At 42.7% G+C, this 23,657-nt stretch overlaps 1 protein-coding gene and 1 gene segment (V, D, J or C); one reads left to right on the forward strand and one right to left on the reverse strand.

The window, feature by feature from the left end:
- Positions 1 to 23,657, reverse strand: part of LOC145523678 (uncharacterized) — a 106,192-nt gene that overhangs the window by 81,346 nt on the left and 1,189 nt on the right. For 5 of the 12 annotated variants that reach the window (XR_014066816.1, XR_014066820.1, XR_014066818.1 and 2 more), the window contains exon 2: positions 654 to 1,704. The exons of 2 other annotated variants lie outside the window; for them this stretch is intronic. The gene's annotated coding sequence lies outside the window, so the exon portion shown is untranslated. Of the gene's footprint in view, positions 1 to 653; positions 1,705 to 7,134; positions 8,042 to 8,785; positions 9,399 to 11,959; positions 12,069 to 12,178; positions 12,509 to 23,657 lie in introns of those variants that run through there. 5 more of the 12 variants (XR_014066824.1, XR_014066826.1, XM_081534413.1 and 2 more) reach the window with 4 other exon arrangements.
- Positions 17,042 to 23,657, forward strand: part of LOC145523662 (T cell receptor beta constant 2-like) — a 121,624-nt gene continuing 115,008 nt past the window's right edge. Inside the window, 2 exon segments of the C gene segment in view lie at positions 17,042 to 17,531; positions 17,623 to 17,932. Of these exon segments, the coding sequence occupies positions 17,730 to 17,932 (203 nt within the window).

The following is a 23,657-nucleotide window of genomic DNA, read 5'->3' on the forward strand; positions in this document are numbered from 1 at the left end:
AGTAGGCAGAGAAAAAAACTAAGTTTTGGAGCTTCCCTGGTGGCTCAGTGGTAAACAATCCACCTGCCAATACAGGAGACATGGGTTCGATCCCTGATGTGGGAAGACCCCACATGCTGCAGAGCAACGATGCCCATACACCAAAACTATTGAGTCTGTGCTCTAGAGCCCAGGAAATGCAACTAATGAGCACATGTACTGCAATTGCTGAAGCCTGCGTACCCTTGAGCCCATGCTCTGCAGCAAGAGACGCCACCACAATGAGAAGCCCACGTACTGCAACTCGAGAGCAGTCCCCATTTTCTGCAACTAGAGAAAAGCCCACCCAGCAGTGAAGACCCAGCACAGCCAAAAATAAATAAAATAAAATAATTTCAAAAAATAAGTTTTTGTCCTAGTAAATATACCATACTAATCTGTAGAGGAATAGTTTTATAGGCACAGATGGAGTGGAAATACACTATGAAAAAGCTGAAGATGGCATCTAAAGGAGTGAGTTCTTTGTGGCAAAAACAAACGTCTTTATATAAAGTTCACTGGGTTCCAGGAAGTGATCACATCACGGAGGAACCACTCACATGGGATGAAAGAGCCTCAGAGAAACCCACTTGCCTCTGCCCTTTTCCTAATGCTGCCATGCGCCCCACATTCACCTGCTTTACAGTCCTTTGTCTCCTGGGTGCAGGTAAATCCCTGTTTTGATCTGGTCAGTGCCCTGCTCTCAGCCTTTCATCCAGGTCATCAGACTCCCTCCAGGGCTTAGTCTCCGACTTCTGTGTGCTTTCTTCACAGGTTTCCTTGAGGCCGAAGTCACCCAGACTCCAGGGCACCTGGTTCAAGGGAAAGGACTGGAAGTGGAAATGTATTGTGTTCCCAAAAAAGGACATATTTATGTTTTCTGGTATCAACAGATCCTGGCAAAAGAGTTCAAGTTCTTGATTTCCTTCCAGAATGATAAAGTCTTGGATGATAAAGAGATGCCCAAGAAGAGATTTTCAGCTAAGTGCCTCTCAAACTCACCTTGTAGCCTGAAGATCCAGCCTACGGAGCCGCAGGACTCAGCTATGTATTTCTGTGCCAGCAGTGATTGCACAGTGAGAAATATTGGCTAAGCTTAATGCATAAACTCAACCCAGGCTCAGCTCAGGAAGCAGGTGGTATAATAGGTTGAAAGGAAATAACAGACAAGAACTAGAGCAATCTTAAGCCATATGGAAATTTCTTGCAAGGCTAAATGCATAATTGTACATCTTTTAAAATCTTAAAACAAGAACACAGGCATTCTTCTGGAATAAAATCCTGAAACTGTGACATGGTAGATTTGATGACTCCTTTCTCTTTCCAACTCGTTGGCTCCATTCATTCTCCCTTATTATAAACTGTCTCCTCTGTTTCTTAGATTTCATAGTAAGCTGTTGTTCAGTCATTCGGTCATGTCTGACTCTTTGCAGAGCGGACTACACTCCATGGACTGCAGCATGCCAAGCTTCCCTGTCCTTCACCATCTCCCGGAGCCTGCTCAAACTCATGTCCATTGAGTCAGTGATGCCATCCAACCATCCTGTCCTCTGTCATCCCCTTCTCTTCTTGCCTTCAGTCTTTCCCATGTCAGGGTCTTCTCATAGTAAGTAGAAGATTATAGATTCAGATGTCAGCCCTCCAGCCACATTCAGGACCAACTTTCTCTTGTGTTAGATTCCAAATCTAGAAAATAGGGGAAAAGATGATCCTGTTTTACTTGCAAACACACTTTTGGAAAATACATTAACCAAAGGGGTTGGGCTATTTTGAACAACAAGGCAGCTGAGGCTCTGTCACTTTGACTTTATAGATCAAAAATTGCAAAGAGAGGAATTCTTTAATTAGGAGCCAGGACACCTGAGAGATGGTCATCACACATGAGGTGTGAAGGATAATTAATGCATTTTCTGGACACAGAAAACCTAGGAAAACAGAAAGAACTAGAGAAGGGAGCAAATCATTAGTTTCTAGAATAATGTCAGCCCAAGTGAAGACTCTGGTTAATTTCTTTTTTAAGGCATTAAATCCAGATAACACAAAAAACACGTTAATTTTAAGTGTGATCATGTCAGACCCCACAGTCACTAATTAGTTTCTATGGAGATGAGGGAGGAGACAGATTAATATGTTCTCAGTAGAAAAATACATGATGTGCAGACAACTGAAATCCAGATAATTGAAAAACCCTCAGATATCTGATCCAAGTTGTAATGAGGGACAATACAATCTACATCAGTGTAAGTGAAGGGAGCTGGGGAGGTCATTGCCGTGACATGGAGCAGTTAGAAAATTCAAAATCCCTCTGTTAAAATCTAATGATCCATTCTTTTTACAAATCTGATCATTTAGCACCACATAACAAAAGTTTATTTCCTCTTTCTAGTCATATCTGTTCTTATTTCAGTATAAGCTGAACCAACTGTGTTATTCCCAGAAGTCCAAATATAATTCTTTTCTTCTCAGGAAAAATTTCATTCTGACTTCCGGGAATAGAAATTCAAAGAGAAATGCTCCTTAGTGTCCATTTTTATTCCTCTCCAAATCCAATCTTACTCTTGATCACCAGCACTTTTGTTTTTGTCACAGAAGAGTCACTCCTTTGAATGTTATCTTCGGCTTTTTAAGGGGATATTTCCATTCATATGAAACTATTAAATATTAGAAACTCCTAAATATCAGAAGCATATATTTTGCTGGAATAAAGACTTATTTTTGTTTCTCTACTGCCTAATCTCTTTGAAGCATTTGACAATACTGACTATATCCTAGGCCCTGGAAATTTCTCTTCCTTCAGCTTCATTCACATCATTTTTAATGAGGTTTCTTGTTTCCTATCTATTTTTTTAACACAATTTTCAGAACCTAAATCTGTCCATTAAATATGCCCTTTCCCAGGCTTCCCTGTAGCTCAGACAGTAAAGAATATGCCTGTAATGCAGGAGACCCAGGTTTGATCCCCAGGTCGGGAAGATCCCCCGGAGAAGAGAATGGCAACCCACTCCAGTGCTCTTGCCTGGAGAATTCCATGGACAGAGGAGCCTGGTGGACTACAGTTCATAGGGTCACAAAGAGTCGGACATGAATGAGTGACTAACACTACTATACTACCTCCCAGGAAATTCTTGTTCTACTTAGATTTTAACATATAATTTAATGCATTAGGTGCCTTTTTTAGTTAGTTTAGCCTTTTAAGAATCTCTACTTGAAAAAAATGTAGTGTGATCTGAGACAACTTGCCTCACCTGAGGGACAGAATAAACAGGTAAATTCTAGGACAGCGTCAGAATTTCAGAGGCAAAATTTCTGAGGTGGGTTATAGGAATGCGTGTAATTTTGCCAAGACCCTGGTGATTTTTGTTCATATTAAAATTTGAGAATATATGTCAAGAAAACTTTATAAGATGGATAGAATTGCAACCCTTGTGTAGAACTCTACCATTCTCTTCTTGATTTTTTTTAAATTTTCACTCTTTTCTTTTCCCTTTTCTATTTCTTCTTGCTTCTTTTTTGTTGTTGTTGTTTTGTTGTTGTTAGAAGGATTTCTATATTTGATACATACCAGGATGCCAGTAAGATAGTTCCCCATGAAAGGAGAGACATAATTACAGCTAAATAATTAAAAATCCTAGATCAGTATTAAAGACACCCACTCATTTCTGATGAAAATGTTGCAGCACGTGCTTCAGGGTCAAATGAAAAAATATATTCCAGATCGCTGGCAGAATCACTTCCTGATTCTCCTCCAGGTCTTCGGGGGTCCTGCCTGCCCCAGTCTTGTTCCAGGTTGATGTCAGAGGACTCAGTTGGCAAGTACTCTGATTCCATGACCCAGCTTCTCTGGAGCGATGGGGCCAGGGTTTGGAGGCAGTCTTTGGACTCAGAGATTGAATTAAATCCAACAGAGATGTCTCATACCTGCTAGTGTTGGAGGGTCTCCTGTGGAGGCGTGGGTTGGTAGGGGCTCATTACAGGGATGGGGTACTGCCAGCAGCGGTCTTGGAAGGCTCTCCTTGGCATAAGCCATCCTGAAGGTCACCATCAACCCTACCGTAGAGTCTGCAGACCCTGGGGCTTGGTCACCCCGCGTCAAACAACCAACAGGGAGGGTGTGCAACCTCCTTATGTTTTTCTTAAACTTCAACTTTCCTAAGAGCCCTCGAGTGGGTTTGGAGCCTGTTCACATCGTCCATGTAACAAAATTAGCAAGAGGTCAAACATTTGAACGAAGGGTTCCCCGTCTCCGGCAGAAGGTGCCCCTCAGGCTGTGGGTGTTGTCAATGGGGCCCATGGTCTGCAATCCTCTTTGCTCCTGTGCATCAGAAACCATTGCTGGGAGAGCTCTTCCTACTCTGATCCTGCCATGGACACGAGGCTCCTCTGCTGGGAGATCTGCCTCCTGGGGGAGGGGTATTCAGGGGTGCATGAGGACCTGTGTAGAAGATGTTTCCTAGAGCCACAACAGAAGCACTCTCTGTGCTTCTATCTCTTCTCACAGGACACGCAGACCCTGGGGTCAGCCCAATACCACCCACTGATCACAGAGATGGGATGGGATGAGTCTTGGATAGGATACAATTTCTGGTTACATCAGTTCAGTTCAGTTCAGTCGCTCAGTCATGTCTGACTCTTTGAGATCCCATGAGCTGCAGCATGCCAGGCTTCCTTGTCCATCACCAACTCCTGGAGCTTACTCAAACTCATGTCCTTCGAGACAGTGATGCCATCCAACCATCTCATCCTCTGTCATCCCCTTCTCCTCCTGCCCTCAATCTTTCCCAGCATCAGGTCATTTCCAGTGAGTCGGCTCTTTGCATCAGGTGGCCAAAGTTTTGGAGCTTCAGGTTTGGCATCAGTCCTTCCAGTGAATACTCAGGACTGATTTCCTTTAGGATTGACTAGTTGAATCTCCTTGCAGTCCAAGGGACTTTCAAGAGTCTTCTCCAACACCACAGTTCAAAAGCATCAATTTTTTGGCGCTCAGCTTTCTTTATAGTCCAACTCTCACATCCATACATGACTACTGGAAAAACCATAGCTTTGACTAGGTGGACCCTTGTCGGCAAAGTACTGTCTCTGCTTTTTAATATGCTGTCTAGATTGGTCATAGCTTTTCTTCCAAGGAGCAAGTGTCTTTTCATTTCATGGCTGCAGTCACCATCTGCAGTGCTTTTAGAGCCCAAGAAAATAAAGTCTGTCACAGTTGCCATTGTTTCCCCATCTATTTGCCAGGAAGTGATGTGACTGGATACCATGATCTTCATTTTTTGAATGTTGAGTTGTCTGGTCATGTATTTGTTGAGAATGTCTGGTCACATATTTCTTTACAAAATGTGAGGCTGGAAATGGAGTTTCTGTTTCCTTCCATTCCCAAAGCACCGCAGCTGAGTCAGGATACCCACGGGTGAATTCTCAGCCGAAAGACCTAAGGGCACTCATTCCGCCTTGAAGCTCCGGCCTGTGGAGCCAGGGACTCAGCTGTGCATCTCTGAGCCAGGCGGCCCTGGTGCGGTGTGGCTGAGTCAGTTTCCTCTGGTGCAGGCTCCCTGGCCTCTCTTCTCCCCGTGAGCCCTAGGAAGACGTTTGAAAAGGCCCTTCTTCATCTTTCTGCCTCGGAGGAAAGAAGCAGCCTGATGGCTGTGACTCCAGCTGCTAAGGGCAGGGAGCCAGACTGTAAATTCTCTCTTAAATTATCCTGATGGATATGCTTTGGGACTTGGGCCTCTGAAATTCCTAAAAATAATGCATAATTAGGCAGCGTGTGATTAGAATTAGGTTTAGTAGTAAAGACCCCCATCCCAACAATTTCAAGTACAGAAGCCAGATAGCTGAAGTCGGTATCTCAGAAATGCTAAGAAACTCCTTCTGAGTTTACCTCAAACACAACTCCCCTGCAAACTCTTTCTCCATCAACATACCCTCCCGAGATGATGACCTCCATGTCTGTGGAACCACGGACAATTGACAACTAGGGGTTTATAATAACCTTTTATCACAAGTCTGTCCCCTCCACAGACTGACAGACCCTTAAAAGCGGTGATTATATAGGAGTAACTGTGAAGGAACAGCAAATGCCATCTTCTTGAGAGAAAGGAAGTCAGATAAACACTAATTAGTGATCCCCACTCAGAGACACTTTCAGGAAACTCAAATCTCAATCCTTGTACAGCTGCCCAGGAAAGCATGAAATGATACTCTATGATATCAAACTCTCAACTCCTCCATTCTCTCTCTTACAGGCTCCAGGTCCACAGGCACTAAAACTGGAGTTTTAGGAAACCTGCTTCCTAATTCTAATTCTGGGACTTCCCTGGTGGCTCAGTGGTAAAGAGTCCATCTGCCAGTGCCAGAGCTGCAGGAGACGTGGGTTCGATCCCTGGATCAGGAAGATCCCCTGGAGAAGGAAATGGCAACCCAGTCTACTATTCTTGCCTGGAAAATCCCATGGACAGAGGAGCCCGGTGAGCCACACTCCATGGAGTTGCAAAAGAGTTGGACACAACTTAGCAACTAAAACAACAACAACAGCAATCCCAATTCTGTTTTTTATTTTAAAAAGCTATAAGGTGCTGGCAGATGCCCTCGACTTTCTCAGATTCAGTATTCTCTTTAAAATTAGAGACTTGCATCATTTACTTGTTCTCTAAGATCTGACATGACTATTATTTTTTGACTCAGGATGTATCTCCATTTTTTCCCCCACACCTGTAACCATAGGGATTGCTGGGGAAGACATGTCACAACCATCTGGAAGTAACCGAGCATAATTGTGCACGTGGATATGACTGATCCAAGAACATCTGCTTGGAAGGGGCCCTGTGGAACACCCCAGCAAGCCTCAACATGGATTCTGACTTGAAATGTGTTCCTATCAAAGAAAAGAGTGTGTATTTTCTGCAATATCCTCATCTGCTGCCAGCTGGCATTAAAGGAGTGTGTCAGAAAGTCCACCGCCACAGAAAGTGGTCAGATCCTCTGGTGTACATGGCAACCCTGATTCAGACCTGTCATCCTGGCCTCATTATAAAGAGCATCCTTTTTCACATACTAAAGGGTTCCATTTGGAACAACAAATACATGGCCATTGCAGATAAGAACACAGCTTGCAGCTTCCCTCTGCGAAAAGCAGACCGTTTATTATTATGGTGAATTGTGTCTAAGAAAATTTTACTCAGACACTTATTACAAGGATAAGTCAGACTTTATTCAGTGAAACCACAGCAATGGGGTTTTGCAGTAGGGGAGACAGATTGGGCACAACTCAAATAAACAGAAAAAAGTTTACTTTATAGCCAAGGAGTAGATAGGCAGAGGGGTTCAGCAGACAGAATTACTAAGAGGAAACTTCAGGAATAAGGGGAGATACTGACTAAACTGAACTACCTTGGTTGTTGCTGAAGGCAGGTCAGGATGATCAGATATCACCTCGGGGGGTTGGGGTGTGTAGGAATTAGGTTAGATACCAAGGGTATCAGATATTGAGGGTGGGTATTCTGGCTAACTGACTTATGAAGGTTTTTGCTAAAATTGGGCTCTTGAAGACTGCCCAAGAATAGGGCCTAGTTCAAGAAGAGAAGGGATTCTTAACGTAGAGAATGGACAGAATTTTAACATACTTGTTGTAAGAAATGAAGGAGAATGATGAGGTGAAGAGGTGAAGAGACAAAGATGACTCTGATTTTAATAGTTACAGGATATTCAACAAATCCAGGAATCACAGATAAAAGAGAACATTCAGTGAACAAATTCAGTTTGGATCACTTTTGAAATTGTGGTACGTTTGAGGTGTACACATGGATATCCTGGAGAAGGCAATGGCACCCCACTCCAGTACTCTTGCCTGGAAAATCCCATGGATGGAAGAGTCTGGTAGGCTGCAGTCCATGGGTCGCTAAGAGTCAGACACGACTGAGCGACTTCACTTCCACTTTTCCCTTTCATGCACTGGAGAAGGAAATGGCAACCCACTCTGGTATTCTTGCCTGGAGAGTCCCAGGGACGGTGGAGCCTGGTGGGCTGCCATCTATGGGGTTGCACAGAGTTGGACACGACTGAAGTGACTTAGCAGCAGCAGCAGCATGGATATCCTTACAACCATCCCCTGCCAAGAACCCCTTTCTTTTTCCTTTTTCCATGGCCAGTGACCTCACCCACTGCTGCCCCACATTTCAAGGCTAACACACACACATGCACACACATACACATCTGCTAAGACATCCATTTAGGGCACACATCAGCTCTTTCTCTCCCCACCTTTCCCAGCAGAGGGCAGTATCAGATTTAAAAAGCAGTCATCTATTTTAATTTTGTTTTATTACTATCCTCTCTTATCTAGGAAATGGCAACCCACTCCAATATTCTTGCCTGGAAAATCCCATGGTCAGAGAAGCCTGGTGGGCTACAGTCCATGGGGTCGCAAAGAGTCGGACACGACTAAGCGACTTCACTTTCACTTTCTCTTATCTAAATCTTGTGCATAACAGGAATACTATTCTGGTGAAGTAAAAGCAAATCCATATTTCCATTTTTACTGTTAAGAGGTATAGAATAACGAACTAGAGTTTCTCTGGGGCTTTATGCATCAAAATGATAAAACATCTAGGAAAAAATTTAACTAATAAAATGAAAGCTATTGACTGAAAAGGACAAAACATTACTTGAAAGAAATTAAGGAAGGTCTCAATAAATGGAAACCTATCCCAGGATCCTGGATTGGAAGAGTTAATATTGTTGAGAAGGAAAAACTGAATTCCAAAATTTCAGCTACCTTTCTTGGCCTGGAAGTTGACGGTTCAGTTCAGTTCAGTCGCTCAGTTGTGTCTGACTCTCTTTGAGACTGCAGCACACCAGGCCTCCCTGTTCATCACCAACTCCTGGAGTTTACTCAAACTCATGCCCATTGGGTCAGTGATGCCATCCAGTCATCTCATCCTCTGTCGTCCCCTTCGCCTTCTGCCTTCAATCCTGCCCAGCATCAAGGTCTTTTCCAATGAGTCAGTTCTTCACATCATGTGGCCAAAGTAATGGAGATTCAGCTTCAGCATCTGTCCTTTAGGTTTCCTTTAGGATGGACTGGTTGGATCTCCTTGCAGTCCAAGGGACTCTCAAGAGTCTTCTCCAACACCACAGTTCAAAAGCATCAATTCTTGGGCGCTCAGCTTTCTTTGTAGTCCAACTCTCACATCCATACATAACTACTGGAAAAACCAAAGCTTGGACTAGATAGACCTTTGTTGGCAAAGTAATGTCTGTGCTTTTTAATAGGCTGTCTAGAAATTGATAGGCTGATGCTAAAATTTATATGGAAATTTAAGGTACCAAAATTAGTCAAAACAGTTTGAGAAAAGAAAAATTTCAGATGACTCACATGTCCCCATTTCAAAACCCGCTGCACAACTACAGAAATCAAGACAGTATTGTGCTGGAAACAGGATAACCACATAAATCAATATAATTTTTATTAATAATAAAATTACTAAAGTCAATATATTAATTAATAAAATCAATGGCATGAATATAATTCTATTAATATAAGAGAATTGAGAGTCATCCCAAATAAATCAATATATTTATTTGAAATTGACTTTAGATAAGAGTGCAAAGGCCATTAAACTAGGAAACAATATTCTTTCTAATGAATGGTGCTAGGAAAACTGGATATCCATGTAGAAAAGAGTACAGTTGCATCCCTTCCTCATACTATATACAAAAATTCACTCAAATATATCAAAGAGCTAAGTCTAAGATCTGAGATTATTCTTAGGAGAAAACAAAGGTGTAAATCTTCATGATGATGGAATAGGCAACAATTTAACTATTACACCAAAAGCACAGGCAGCTAAGAAAAACTAGGTAGGCTGGAATTCTTTGAACTGAAAAAAAAGAAAAAATTTGTGCTTCAAAGAGCACTCTCAAGAGAGGTAAAGATAACCTCCAAAATAAGAAAACATTTATTAATCATATATCTATGATATATATATTTTAAAAAAGCTTATATATATATATATATTTTAAAAAAGCTTACAACTCAACAATAAAAAAGACAAATAATCCAACTTTAAAGTGAGCAAAAGATCTAAACACACATCTCCAAAGAAGATATGTAAGTGGCCAATAAATGTAGCAGAGAGCATCATTAATCATTAAAGAAATGAAATTAAAATCACAGTAAGATGCCATTTCACATCCACTCGACTGTAATGAAAATGACAGCAACACATTTGGGGGAAGCTGGGGAGGAATTGGGAGCCTCATGCATTGCTGGTGGGAATGGAAAACGGTACAGCCACTGTGTAAAATGTTTGGGCAGTTCTTCGAAAGTTAAAGTGGAATTGCCATTTAACCTACCAATTCCAATCAAAAGCATGTGTCTACACAAAAAACTTTCACGTGTGTGTTCAGACATCATTATCTGTAACAGCCAAAAAAGTGAAGAGATAACTCATTTCCCCACTGCCCTAGCAGCCTGAGGATTCATGGATCTGACAGCATCCTGAAAGAGTCCCTTCAGGCTAGACGTGTGTGTTCAGTGATGGGCATTTTCGTCAATAGCATTAGTGAACAATTTGGAGTATTTTCAGGAGAAATGACTGAGCGGATTCTAAGTGGTGATGGCAGCTAAGTTCTGACTGAAGTGTATAATTGGGTAAGCCTATGAATACCTCCCACAATAAGAGATACCCTTTGAAGAAGGCCTTAGGATCCTGCTATTATAAAAGAAGGCCTTGAGCCATGGTTATTTGGACACTAAAAGTTACTATGATCTTATTTATTATTCGAAGCCTGAAGCATCCTGGATGTACAAGTTACATCTCCTCCAGGGAGCCTGTAAGTTCTAAAAGGGAGGGATTGTGTCTCATTTCTCTTTGCATCTTCTTTCATATAATTATCTACCGTCACAGGGTAGGAAAGAAGGACAAAAGAGTGGAAAGAAGGAAGATCCCTCACACACAGTTATTCCATTTGTGATTAAAGAGAATAATACAAATAAATAGGAATGAGACAAAAGGCTTGGGAGGGAGAGTTTATGGTTTTTCTAGTGACTGTTCTTTGCATTACTTACATCAAAAAATCAAGTAGGATAATAACAGAGGAGAAAATACATTATGAACCATAAACTAAGGTTCTCTCAAGATGCTTGAAGCCTTGCTTAGCTGAGGTGGAGGAAAGAAAGAAACTGAGTCAAACCATTTTCTGTCTCTATTGTTTTTTGGCAGAAATTCTGGTCTTCACTTCCCTGCCTCTCAACAAGCGTACCTAAATATCACATGTGGTCACTACCTCTACTCGGTAATGGAAAATGGAAAGATGATGCAAGCCAATGAAAGAAAATAAAGGAATTAAAAATAAGAAGTGTGGAGAAGTGGTACAAACTGTTTTAGAAGCTAAGGACCAATAATGAAACTACTCATCTCTCAACACTATGTCCATACTGACATATTCTAAACCAGGTTGTGTGCATAATTCAGGGGGGAAAAAAGACTAATCTTGTACCTCGGTTCCATTTAACAGAGGTAAAAGATTAATTCTGGAGACAATAGGATGCACTGGAGATGGTGACCTCACAGGAAGACCCGCCTCACAGAAGCCAGGTTTGAGCTCTAGCTCCCTGAGCTGATACAGTAAATACCCTTCCTGGTCCTGCCTGCAGGCTCGCCATCATGCCCAACCCTGCCATGGGCACCAGCCTACTCAGCTGAGGGGTCATCTGGCTCCTGGTGGCAGCGAGTTCTGAGCTAATGGATCAGCATCACTGGACTTTATCTGTGGGCCAATAGCTGTGTCTTGAATATGCCCTGGACCTCCATGTTGCCCAGAGATTTTCTAAAAGGTATTGATGTTCATACCAAAGTAAATAATTGCATTTTGGAGTAAAAAGCAAAATTCCTGTGAACTTTTAAATGAATGCAGGAGACTTCAAACATTTTTGAGCTCCCCTTGCCTTGCTTCATTGGAAGGCACTCACGTCCCCTTCCATTAGAACTGTCTCATGCAGCCCCTTCTGCTCTGAGGTCCCATGAATCTTGGCATCACCAGGAACCCAAGACACCCTGTCGGGGGCAAAGAACAGGAGGCAACACTGAAATACAGTCCAGTGAAAGGACACAGTTAAGTTTACTATCAGCAGCTCCTGGAGGAAGATCTGAAATTCATGGTTTACCTTGAGGAAGCAAAAACTCGTAGATGAGTCAGGAATGCCAATGGAGCGCTTTTCTGCTGAATTACCCAAAGAGGGACCCGGTGTCTTGAAGATACAGTTGGTGGAGCTGGAAGACTCTCCAGTGTGTTTCTGTGCCAGTTCCTAATCCGTATCGACGCAGTCATGCCCTTTCACTGCACAAACATCCTCCAGGCCCCATCCCGGAAACAGCCGTGGGCTGGGGAAGCTGACATGTCTGATTAGTTAAATTGGCTACAAAGCCTTCCAAGGGTTGAAGATGGAAATAGGAGAGGACTGGAACATGCCCACTGAGGCTCAGGGACGAAGACTCTGTTACCCCAAAACAGGAACATAATTTAGAACAACATCATTTGTCATGGTAAATATTCATTGCCTGATGCTTCTCTTTACTTCATACTCTATTTCAAGTTCTCTACCACATGCTTTAAATATAGGATTTTATTTAATCACCAAGACAGGCAAAGACACTATTTTCTTCATTTTCAACATAGGAAAATACGGTTTCAGGAGTTCACTTTTTCTTTCTCAAGCTCAAAAAAATGGGAGATGGGCTGTGGAGAAACAGAGAGAAAACACAGATTTATTTGGCCAAAAGGGTTGTGCTCTTTATACCAACCTATGCTGCCTCTTACTCTTTCTGGAACGTTCCCTGCCTAGTGCCTGTGCAGGTAGGTATGGATGCCAGGATTAGAAATTCTTCAGATATCTATAGGACATCGCAGAGATGGTGGGAATAGAGTTGGATAAACTGGTCTGGAATTTAAGAGATGGGTCTGATCCTGAAATATTATTCATTAGAAACACATCACCTCAGATTTTCATCTCAGTGAACATGTTTTTTTATTCTCATCACACGAAAAATGCTGGACACCTACAGAACACCGTTTTGTTATCATTTTCTTTGATGAAACAATTGCAGAAAATCAAAAAGCAGACAAACCAGCAAGGACCTACTGTACAACACAGGGAACTCTGTTCAGGGCTGTGTGGCAGCCTGGATGGGAGGGGGGTTTGGGGCAGAATGGCTACATGTATATGTATGGCTGAGTCCCTTTGAAAGCATCACAACATGGTTAATCAGCTATACTCCACTGCAAAACAAAAAGTTTAAAAAATAAACTGCATTCTTGTGTGACCAGAGCATCTACTGTGTTCCCATAGTGATCAAACCTTCGTTACTGCAAGGAGGAAGGTGAAAACGTGTGGGCCAATCACAGTGAGGCTCTGGCCTGGAAATGTGGGGTGCAGCCCCCTAGGGCCAGACAAAATGCAGAGTTTGGGGGAGGGAGGCACAAGGGAGGTGCACGTGATTCAGATCTCTGTCCTTAGTCGCCTCATCTGCCAGATTAGGGAGCCCCTCTTGAATATCTACAGGATCCTATCCAACTCTCCTTTCTGGCCTTCTGATAGATTCCACACATTCAACCAGGAGGAGCCCCATAGCTAAGTTTCTTTCCTCATCTGTCTGTGCTACAAGGAGATCTCCTTCCCACTATGGGCATCCAGGTGATCTGCTGTATGGCTCTTTGTCTCTTTGGAGCAGGTGAGTCCCGGGTTCAGAGAGCAGATTTCCGTCCTAAAGACGCCGAGCTCCAGAGCTAAGCCTTTCCCTCATGGCAGCAGCATTGGCTGCCCTCTTGGGCCATGTTTCCTGAGCCGCTCCCCTTACTCCATAGGCACCGTGGCTGGTGGGGTCACTCAGACCCCTAAATATCTGCTCAAAGAGGAAGGCGGAGCTGTGACCCTGGAATGTGAACAGGATTTTGATTACAACTCAATGTACTGGTACCGACAGGACCCAGGACTAGGACTGAGGCGGATCTTATTCTCACCACTTGTAAATGATGTTCAGAAAGAAGACATAGCTAAAGGCTACAACGCCTCTCGGGAAAAGAAGCCTTTCTTTCCTCTTATCATGACGTCAGCACAAAAGAACCAGACGGCTCTGTATCTCTGTGCTGCTAGTAGAGACACAGTGAATCAAAGCCACCTCCTCTCTGCACACAAATAAGTCCTGCTTCCCCACCAGGTGGCAGGGCTTTTCTGTGTTCAGTACCCGGGCAGTCGGCTTCTTCCTCCTGAACCAGGCACCCAAAGCAGCTGCTGCAGCAACACATGTTGTGGAATGGCACAATCACAATTCAGCAATCCACTGGGTTGATTCTTAAAAATCACACCTATCTACATTAGGGGGCTTCCCAGGTGGCACAGCAGTAAAGAATCCGCCTGCCAATGCAGGAAATGCAGGAGATGTGGGTTCGATCCCTGGGTCAAGAAGATCCCCTGAAGAAGGAAATAGCAACCCACTCCAGTACTCTTGCCTGGACAATAACCAGGGGCTACAGTCCATGGGGTCACAAAGAGCCACATATGACTTAGCAACTAAAACAACAACTGAAAGGATACAGATTTCCTCCTTCCAGTGAGAGAATTTATGACAAAAACAGCAGATGGGTTTCACTTGATTTTAAAACATTCACTGTAAAACTATTGAACTCTTCATTATTTCAGGGTGGTCCTAGTACTAAAAAGAACTCTTTAACTGTGAAATTTCATACTGGCCCCCATTCCCATGGCCAAGTTGTAAGAGAGTGACTGTATGAAAGTCAAAAAAGTTAAAGTATCGCTCAGTGTTTTCTTAGTGTTAAGAAGCCATTGCATCAATTACCTGGGAAGAACAATTTCTAGAAAAATACAATCAAATAATTTAATGTTTCTTGGACACCATACACATACTTTATGAATTTAAAAATATACTAGAAGAAATAAAGAGTAAACTAGACAAGTCAGAAAACCAGTTTAACTGTATAAAAATTTAAATAGTGCAGAATTCTGAGGCAATAGAAAGGGATATGTGAGAAAAACCTACTGTCATGGCGGCTCTATTCATGGTGACCTCAAACTGGAAAACACCCAAATGACCATCAACAATATGGTGAACAAATAGCTACCCTTGGTAATAGAATAAAATCTAGCAGAAAAGCAACTATTATTTGTGAAGTCATGGATGGATCTCATAAATGTACGGATCTCTTCTTGAAAAAGAAGCCAGAGCACAGACTGTACAACGTTAAGATAGCAGCTACATTCTGAGGGCATTTTTAATTTACTTGTAGAGAAGCATGAGGGAGGCTTCTGGGTTATGAAAATGTCCTATATCTTGATCTGGGTGGTAGCTATATAGATGTACTCATTTGTGAAATTTCACTATGCTGTACACTCAAGATTTGTGTGGTCTATTATATGAGAATCCCTTGGCCTGCAAGAAGATCCAACCAGTACATCCTAAAGGAGATCAGTCCTGTGTGTTCATTGGAAGGACTGATGTTGAAGCTGAAACTCCAATACTTTGGCCACCTCATGTGAGGAATTGACTCATTGGAAAAGACCCTAATGCTGGGAAGGATTGGAGGCGGGAGGAGAAGGGGACAACAGAGGATGAGATGGTTGGATGGCATCACTGACTCGATGGACATGGGTTTGGGTAAACTCCGGGAGTTGGTGATGGACAGGGAGGCCTGGTGTGCTGTGATTCATGGGGTCGCAAAGAGTCGGACATGACTGAGTGACTGAACTGAACTGAACTGATTATATGTGGATTTTATATCTCATTTTAAAAGCTTAGAAAAACAACAGTAACAACAACCACCTCAAAATGTAATGACTTAAACATATATTATCCCTCTTGGTTCTGCAGGCTGAGTGGGCTTGGCTGGGCAGTTCCCATCTGGGGCCGCTCATGCGGTCATGGTCCAGATAGTCCCTGAGGCTGGAGACGCCTGAGGCTCCAAGTCGCCTGCACATCCATGATGGCTTCTTTCTGCACATGGCTGATCCCTGCCCTGTGGTGCCTGGGACAGCTGTGGACCAGCCTAGCATGTCTGTCTTTCTACCCTCAGCCCCTCAATGTGGCTAGGTGGGTTTCCTTGCAGAATGGTGGCCTTGGGGTAGTGAAAATGATTATCTCATGGCTGGCTTTCCCAGAGTGAGCGTTCAAGAGACCCTGGAGGGATCTACAAGGTTACTTATGACCCAGCTTCAAAAATCATAGCATCACTTCTACCACATTCAGACTGTAATAAAGAGATGTGTGTTTATATAATACATAGATATGTTTAGTATTCAGTCCATTATATGAGGGGACTGGCATAAGACACTCATGAAATAAATACTTCATTGAGAAGGTGAGGAAGTGTTTTTATCACTGTGAAGAAGCATTGAGCTTCTAGCCTAGTAGTCCTTATGTTCATCTACGGTTCCAGTGATTAACAAGCGTGAGTTGTCTTGATTACTTTGAGGGTACATTACAGAAGTAAAGAATTAACAATAATGTCATTTACAACACAAACATAGCCATTTTCTTATATAAAGCTAACAAACTAATATCATTTCAATGATCGAGGTCTCAGTTTCTCTTATAAAATTGAAAGTTAGGTTAGAACATCTCTGAGGTTCCTTCCAGTAATGTTTGAATGGTGCTTTTATGGGAAGGGGCTCTCCTGGTGGCTCAGACAGTAAAGAATCTGCCTGCAATGCAGGAGACCCAGGTTCACTCCCTGGGTCAGGAAGATCCCCTGGAGAAGGGCATGGCTATCCATTCCAGTATTCTTGCCTGGAGAATCCTATGGACAGAGGAGCCTGACTGGCTACAGTTCGTGGGGTCACAAAGAAGTGGACATGACTGAGTGACTTTCACTTTCACTTGATAGAAAGAGGGGTGGTTCATGCATCAGTGGCAATGATGACCACCAGGGGGCAGATTAAAGCATCCTTAGAATTATGTAGACAGTCAGCCCTCCTTCTAGGGGTGAAGAAAGAAAGGGCAAGGTCATATTTTTCTTCAGAGAGGTGTGGTGTGAGGCCAGTTCCTGAAGATGCTGGTGCTTCTGCTGCTTCTAGGACCCAGTACGAGCCTTATTAGCTAAGTAACTTGGTTGTGTGCGTGTGCGTGCGTGTGTGTGTGTCTGTGTGTGTGTGTGTGTTTGTGTGTGTGTTGGCATGAGTGAAGTGATAGCCAGGGATTGTGGACTTTTATAATTTTTGAAGTTTTTTTGGCTGCTTGGTTTGTGGGATCTTAGTTCCCCCACCAGGCATTGAACCCGGTCCCTGGCAGTGAGAACACTGAATTCTAACCACTGGACAACCAGGGAATTCCTTAAGATTGCGGATTTTTCTACACTGAACAAAATGAGAGGGGACATCCACCCTCTATGGAGGTGTAAAGGGTAAGGTGAGGAGCCACCAGTCAGGAGAGATGGGGGATGATAAGCCTAAGAATTAGGACAGGACGATTTCACAAAACAAACAGGATTCCCTTGGAGCCGGGAGAAAGGTGAGCTAGCGAGCAAGGCTGTGGTTTTCTGCCTGTGGTCATGTCTTCCTGTCCTGCTGGGCCCTCATCTTCTTGACCTCTGTCTCAGCAGGCTCTGGGCTTGGCGCTCTCGTCTCTCAGCATCCCCGCAGGGCTCTCAGTAAGAGTGGAGCCTCTGTGACCATCCAGTGCCATGCAGTGGACTTTCAAGCCACAACTATGTTCTGGTACCGTCAGTTCCCGAAACGAGGCCTTGTGCTGATGGCAACTTCTAACACGGGCGCTAATGCCACATACGAACAAGGTTATAACAAGGACAAGCTTCCCATCAGTCAGCCAAACCTAACATTTTCATCTCTGATGGTGACAAGTGTGGATCCTGCAGACAGCAGTCTCTACTTCTGCGGTGCTAGTGACACAGCGCTGGGCGGAGATCAGAGACCCAGACAAGAATCTTGGTAGCAGCCCCCTTCCCCATCCCACTGAACCATGGGGCCCCGTGGAAGGAGGTGTGGAGAGAGAAAAGCCACAGCCTCTCTGACTGAGTCATCTGTGGCTGTGTGTGTAGAGAGAGAAAGAGAGAAAAAATATCTGAGTACAGAGAAGGGAGAAGGTATGGTGTTTGACAACTAGCCATATGGGAATGGAGCTAGGCCTATAAATGGCCAACCAACCTGGAAAGCTCCCTGGGCTGAAAATGATAAAACCTGGATTTTTTTTTTTTTCTGATTTTCCCATATACTGATCATATGTTCTTAGATAAACCGACACATAATCCTATAGGTAGATAGATACCAAAATGCTTCTATAAAGCACTGAGTACTTCTATAATGGGCTTCCCTGGTGGCTCAGACAGTAAGGAATCCGTCTGCAATGCAGGAGGTGGGAGTTCGATTGATCCCTGGGTTGAGACGTTTCCCTGGAGAAGGAAATGGCAACCCACTCCAGCATCTTGCCTGGAAAATTCCATGGACAGAGGAGCCTGGCAGGCTATAGTCCATGGGATCACAAAGAGTCAGACGTGACTGAGTCATGTTATAATAAACGCTGGAGTTTTTTCCTCCAAGAAAATTCAGCACTGTCTTGTCACCATCCTAGACTCTCAAGACAAATGGAATCATTAGGCAGCCAAGTAGAGATGTTCACTCATGAAAGAATTCAGGGATGTGCTATACACAGTATTGAGGTTGATGAAGGAACAGAGTAGGACTGGACGGGGCAACCCTCTACACCCAAGTACAGAGCATGCCCAGAACCTTCACAAAGGGATCAGAGGGAGGAGAAGATAGGGAGGATAAATAAGAAAGACTTCAGGCAACAAGGCTTGTCTGCAAAACTAGAAAGTTCTGTCGGAAGCCACAAGGTAGTAAGTTAAGCACTGAGTGTAAACCCCTAGGAAAGTCCTTTTCTAGGGAAAAAAGAAAATCACACACTGACCGTGAATCTTGTGTAGCCCAATAAAAATAAGCAAAAGATATTAACATACTCTTTGGAGAAGAAACATCTGTAATCAATAAACATTGATATACTGGTGATCAAGAAACATGGAGAAAGATGCAATTATATGTAAGTTGATATCCATTTGATTAGCAAAATATAAAAAGCTTAGAAATATAGTGTTAGAGAGAGTCTTTCAAATTGTGGTGCTGGAGAAGACTCTTGAGAGTTCCATGGACTGCAAGGAGATCCAACCAGTCAATCCTAAAGGAAATCAGTCCTGAATATTCACTGGAAGGACTGATGCTGAAGCAGAAGCTCCAATACTTTGACCACCTGGGGTGAAGAGCTGACTTGTTGGAAAAGACCCTGATGCTGGGAAAGATAGAGGGCAAGAGGAGAAAGGAGCAACAGAAGATGAGATGGTTGGATGGCACCAGTGACTCAGTGGACCCAAGTTTAAGCAAACTCAGTGAGATAGTGACAGACAGGGAAGCCTGGTGTGCTGCAGTCCATGGGGTCACAAAAGAGTCTCAGACATGCCTTAGTGTCTAAACAACAACAACACACACGTGAGATCAAAGAGGAGAGACAATAAAACAAACTGAAGGGATATTGAAGCTAGGACGATGATGGTGGCAGTGCTAGAAATGAGAGTTTTAAAACATAATTAGGAAATAAAATCAAAGACCTGGGTAACTGATTTCTCACAAGAGGCAATAGATGGAGAGGAAGGTTTTGACTACAAGTCAGATGAATCAGGAGGACCAAGTGGGAAGAAGATCATGATTTTCTTGACATTGGGGATGCCTCTGAGAGAGAAATCTCACCAGAAATATGCAGAAAGCAGTGGTATGTAGGAGTCAGGGGCTCAAAAAAATGGACCTGGATGAAGGTAAAAATTTGGGACAATTTCCATAATTGGAAGAATGAAAGTGCCTTCTTGATCCCTTAATGACAGAATATACAAAGAAAAGATCAGAGAACTGAGAACAGAGATCTGAGGAGCCCACTCACCTTGAATGTGGCCCTCAGAGATTAAATTTAATTTACTGATCAATAACACCAAGCAATACTGGATTAGTGACTGTGTAACTAAGTACTAGTAACAAATCTCTTCAGTACTCCAGCAGGTCACCACACCGATGGCTGCATGTTTCCCAGTCCTGATGATTCCTGGGGTGTCTGGCTGCCAGTGTGCAGTGTGGAGAAAGCAACTTTCCACTCGCCACACAGGAGGTGAAGACCACCTGAGACCAGAGGGCCGATGAGAAGTGTGCCCCTTTGACCATCTACTCAATCAGTCAATCAGACTTATCAGGGCTTCCCTTTGGTAAAGAATTCGCCTGCAGTGCAGGAGACTCCGGTTCAATTCCTGGATCGGGAAGATCCACTGGAGAAGGGATCGGCTACCTACTCCAGTGTTCTTGGGCTTCCCTTATGGCTCAGCCGGTAAAGAATCCGCCTGCAATACGGGAGACCTGGGTTCGATCCCTGGGTTGGGAAGATTCCCTGGAGAAGGGAAAGGCTACCCACTCCAGTAATCTGGCCTGGAGAATTCCATGGACTTGGGGTCGCAGAGTCGGACACGACTGAGCGACTTTCACTTGACCACTAGGGGGTGATGTGGGTCTTTCTGTAAACCCTTCAGAGCATAGCGAGCTGCAGGGACCTTCCTTCACTGGAGAAGTTGTCCGATACTTCCGGAAACTCAGGTGAGATCCTTTAGGTAGTGGTTGTGGCAATGTGAGTAAGGATTAATCAAATCTATTGCTCCTGCCTTCACTAATCAAGGTCGTTTTAAGACTTGCTTGGCCTCCAAGTGGCATGTTTCCCGAATATTTGCCCGAGTTATTTTCCAGCAAACGGCCGGTAGTGCGGCAGAGCCCAGAGTCAGCGGTGTCTAGTTTGAACCGAACTGGTTGAGACTGGTTAGAATCAGCAACCCTCCTCCTAGGGAAGTGTCTGCTTGGTGACCTTTTGACCTCAGAGGACCCAAGACTCCATTCTCAGATGTTGCTGAGCACTGCTGTGGTGAACGGGCAGAGGTTAGAGCTCAGTTACCCAGCAGAGAAAGACAACGCATGCACGTTTTTGCAGTCACCTTTCCCCAAGCTTCCCAAGCGCCCCAGGCTCCCCATGGCACGTGCTCAGTAGCTATGTCGTGTCTGACACTTTGTGACCCCATGGATGTAGCCCGCCAGGCTCCTCTGTAATTGGGACTCTCCAGGCAAGAATACCGGAGTGGGTTGCCATTTCCTTCTCCAGGGAATCACCTCAACCCAGGGATTGAACCCGCATCCCTTGCATTGGCAGGGCGGATTGCTTTACCACTGAGCCACCAGTAAGCCTGTATCTCAGACCATCATGTCATGCTCCATTCATGACCCTGTAAACACCCTGTGCGCCTTTGCGGAAGAGGATTTGAGGTCTCGCTTTCCCTGGTGGCTCAGTGGTAAAGAACCTGCAGGCCAATGCAGGAGACATGGGTTCAATCCCTGGGTCGGGAAGATCCCCTGGAGAAGGAAACAACAACTCACTCTAGTATTCTTGCCTGGAGAATCCCATGGACAGAGGAGCCTGGCGGGCTACAGTCCATGGGTCACAGAGTCAACCCGACGGGGTCGGGGGTCGGGGGTGGGATACTCCCGCTTGGCTGGCTTGAGAAGAAGACCTTTCTTTGCTGCAAACATCAGAGTCTCAGCAATTTGGATCCTTGTACTTAGGGCAAAATGAACCTGGTAACAGTTGGGAGAATGAGTTGCAGCTATCCTGGGATGTCAATAGGTCTTGAAAATAGCAAGAATCTAATCTTACACTTCCCAATCCCCAGAGCATGTATCACAGTATATAGTACCTATAGTTGTTCTGGTCATAGGTAATTGATAAGTAAGTCATTGAATGTCATCACTATTTTTATTTCACATTGTGCTGAATTTCCAGCCTAGTAAAATAAGAAAAACGCGTGAGAATGAAAAAAGAAGGGGGAAAGAATGATTATAGACAGATGACAAGTTTAGAAGGTGCAAAGGAATCTAAAGAAGCATTGCATTATTTATAATAACATTTAATAAGTTAACAAAAATTAACATAAAGTCAGTTTATTCCCATATACTAGCAATAGATTTTTAAAGAGAGATCATTTAGTAACAGAAAATATAAAAGATAATACACCTAAATCTATACAAAGATGAACAATTCAGGAATTTATTAAATTTCAGAGGAAGGCATTTTAAAATCTGAAATAAGTGAAGTTATATGCCATGATCATGAATAAATGAAACCAGTACTAAAAGTATTCCAATTTCAGCACTATCATCTATGTATTCACTGTAGCACTAAACAAAGTCACAAAAGGAATTTCATGAAATTTGACGAAAGTAGTCAAAAATTTAAGTGGAAAAAAGAGGAAAGAATACTCAAGATAATATTAAAGAACTACAAAGTGATGTGAATTTGCAATCTAATCATCAGATTATTTTATAATTTTGTATAACTAAGTGGACAAATGGAAAATCATAAATTTAAAATAGCACTATGCATATATAGGCACTCAATATATGGTAAAGCCACCACTGCAGGTATGTAGGGGAGTAATGCAATATACAACAAGTTCTTCTGGGACAAGTGGTTCTCCACAGAAAGAAAGATTAACTTAAACTCTTTCTCACAACAAAAGCAAAAAAAAAAAAATTCTAAAAGGATTAAATGCTTAAATGCAACATTTAAATTATTAAGTATTTGGTAAATATTATAGGAATATATTTTTATGAACTTGAGCTATGAAAACATTGCTTATAAAGAATTAAAGAATTCACACCCTCTCAAAAAAAGAATGATAGACTTTACTAAATAAGAAATAGCAACAAAAAATTTACAAAGAGTTAAAACACAAGTTACAAATTGAAAAGATATTAGCCTGCATGTAAATGACAAAGTTTAGTATCTGAGATATATAAAGAACAGTTACAAATAAATGATAGTTAATCTATCAAAAATATGAGAAAAGAGCAATACACAGAAAAACCAGTGGCCTATAAATGTATTAATTCAGAATATCAATATCCTTAGCAGTCATAAAAATGCAAACTAATGTTATAGTGAGATACCCCTTTAACCTAATAGGCTGACAAAATTAAAAGAACAGTCCGTGCCAGATGAGTGCTAGATGAGGAACATTTGAATATAGTTCATAAACTGTGGTGGGACTATTTATTTGCTTAATTAATTTGGAAACCATTTTGTGTTGCTATGTAAAATAGACATGGTGGCCCTAAGGCTCAATTTTCACAATCCCAGGTATAAAGAAACTTTACACCTAAGTATGTAAAGAATTGTGTAAGGATACAGTCCTATTTGTAGTAGCATTAAAATCTAGATTAAAAAAAAAAGAACAATTAGGGTACATGAGGTTAAATGGATAATAGATTCTGACAAATGAATAAATGGAATCCTACATATTAGTGAAACTGATTTATCTAAAACTACATGAGACAACATGATTTAATATCATAGGATATGTTGAATGAAAAAAGAGCATGGCCAAGAAAAAGAACTCCCACAAATAAATTTAAAAGACATACAACACTGATTAACACAAAATTTGCAGATTCTTACATAAATGAGAAAAACTATAATGAAAAGCCAGTGAATAAAAATATGAACTTCAGGACTATGGTTACACGGACATGGTAGAAAAACAATAAAATC

This window comes from Giraffa tippelskirchi, chromosome 10 (genome assembly GCF_054371585.1).
Source record: "Giraffa tippelskirchi isolate mGirTip1 chromosome 10, T2T-mGirTip1v1.2.pri, whole genome shotgun sequence".
NCBI classification, from domain to species: Eukaryota; Metazoa; Chordata; class Mammalia; order Artiodactyla; family Giraffidae; genus Giraffa; species Giraffa tippelskirchi.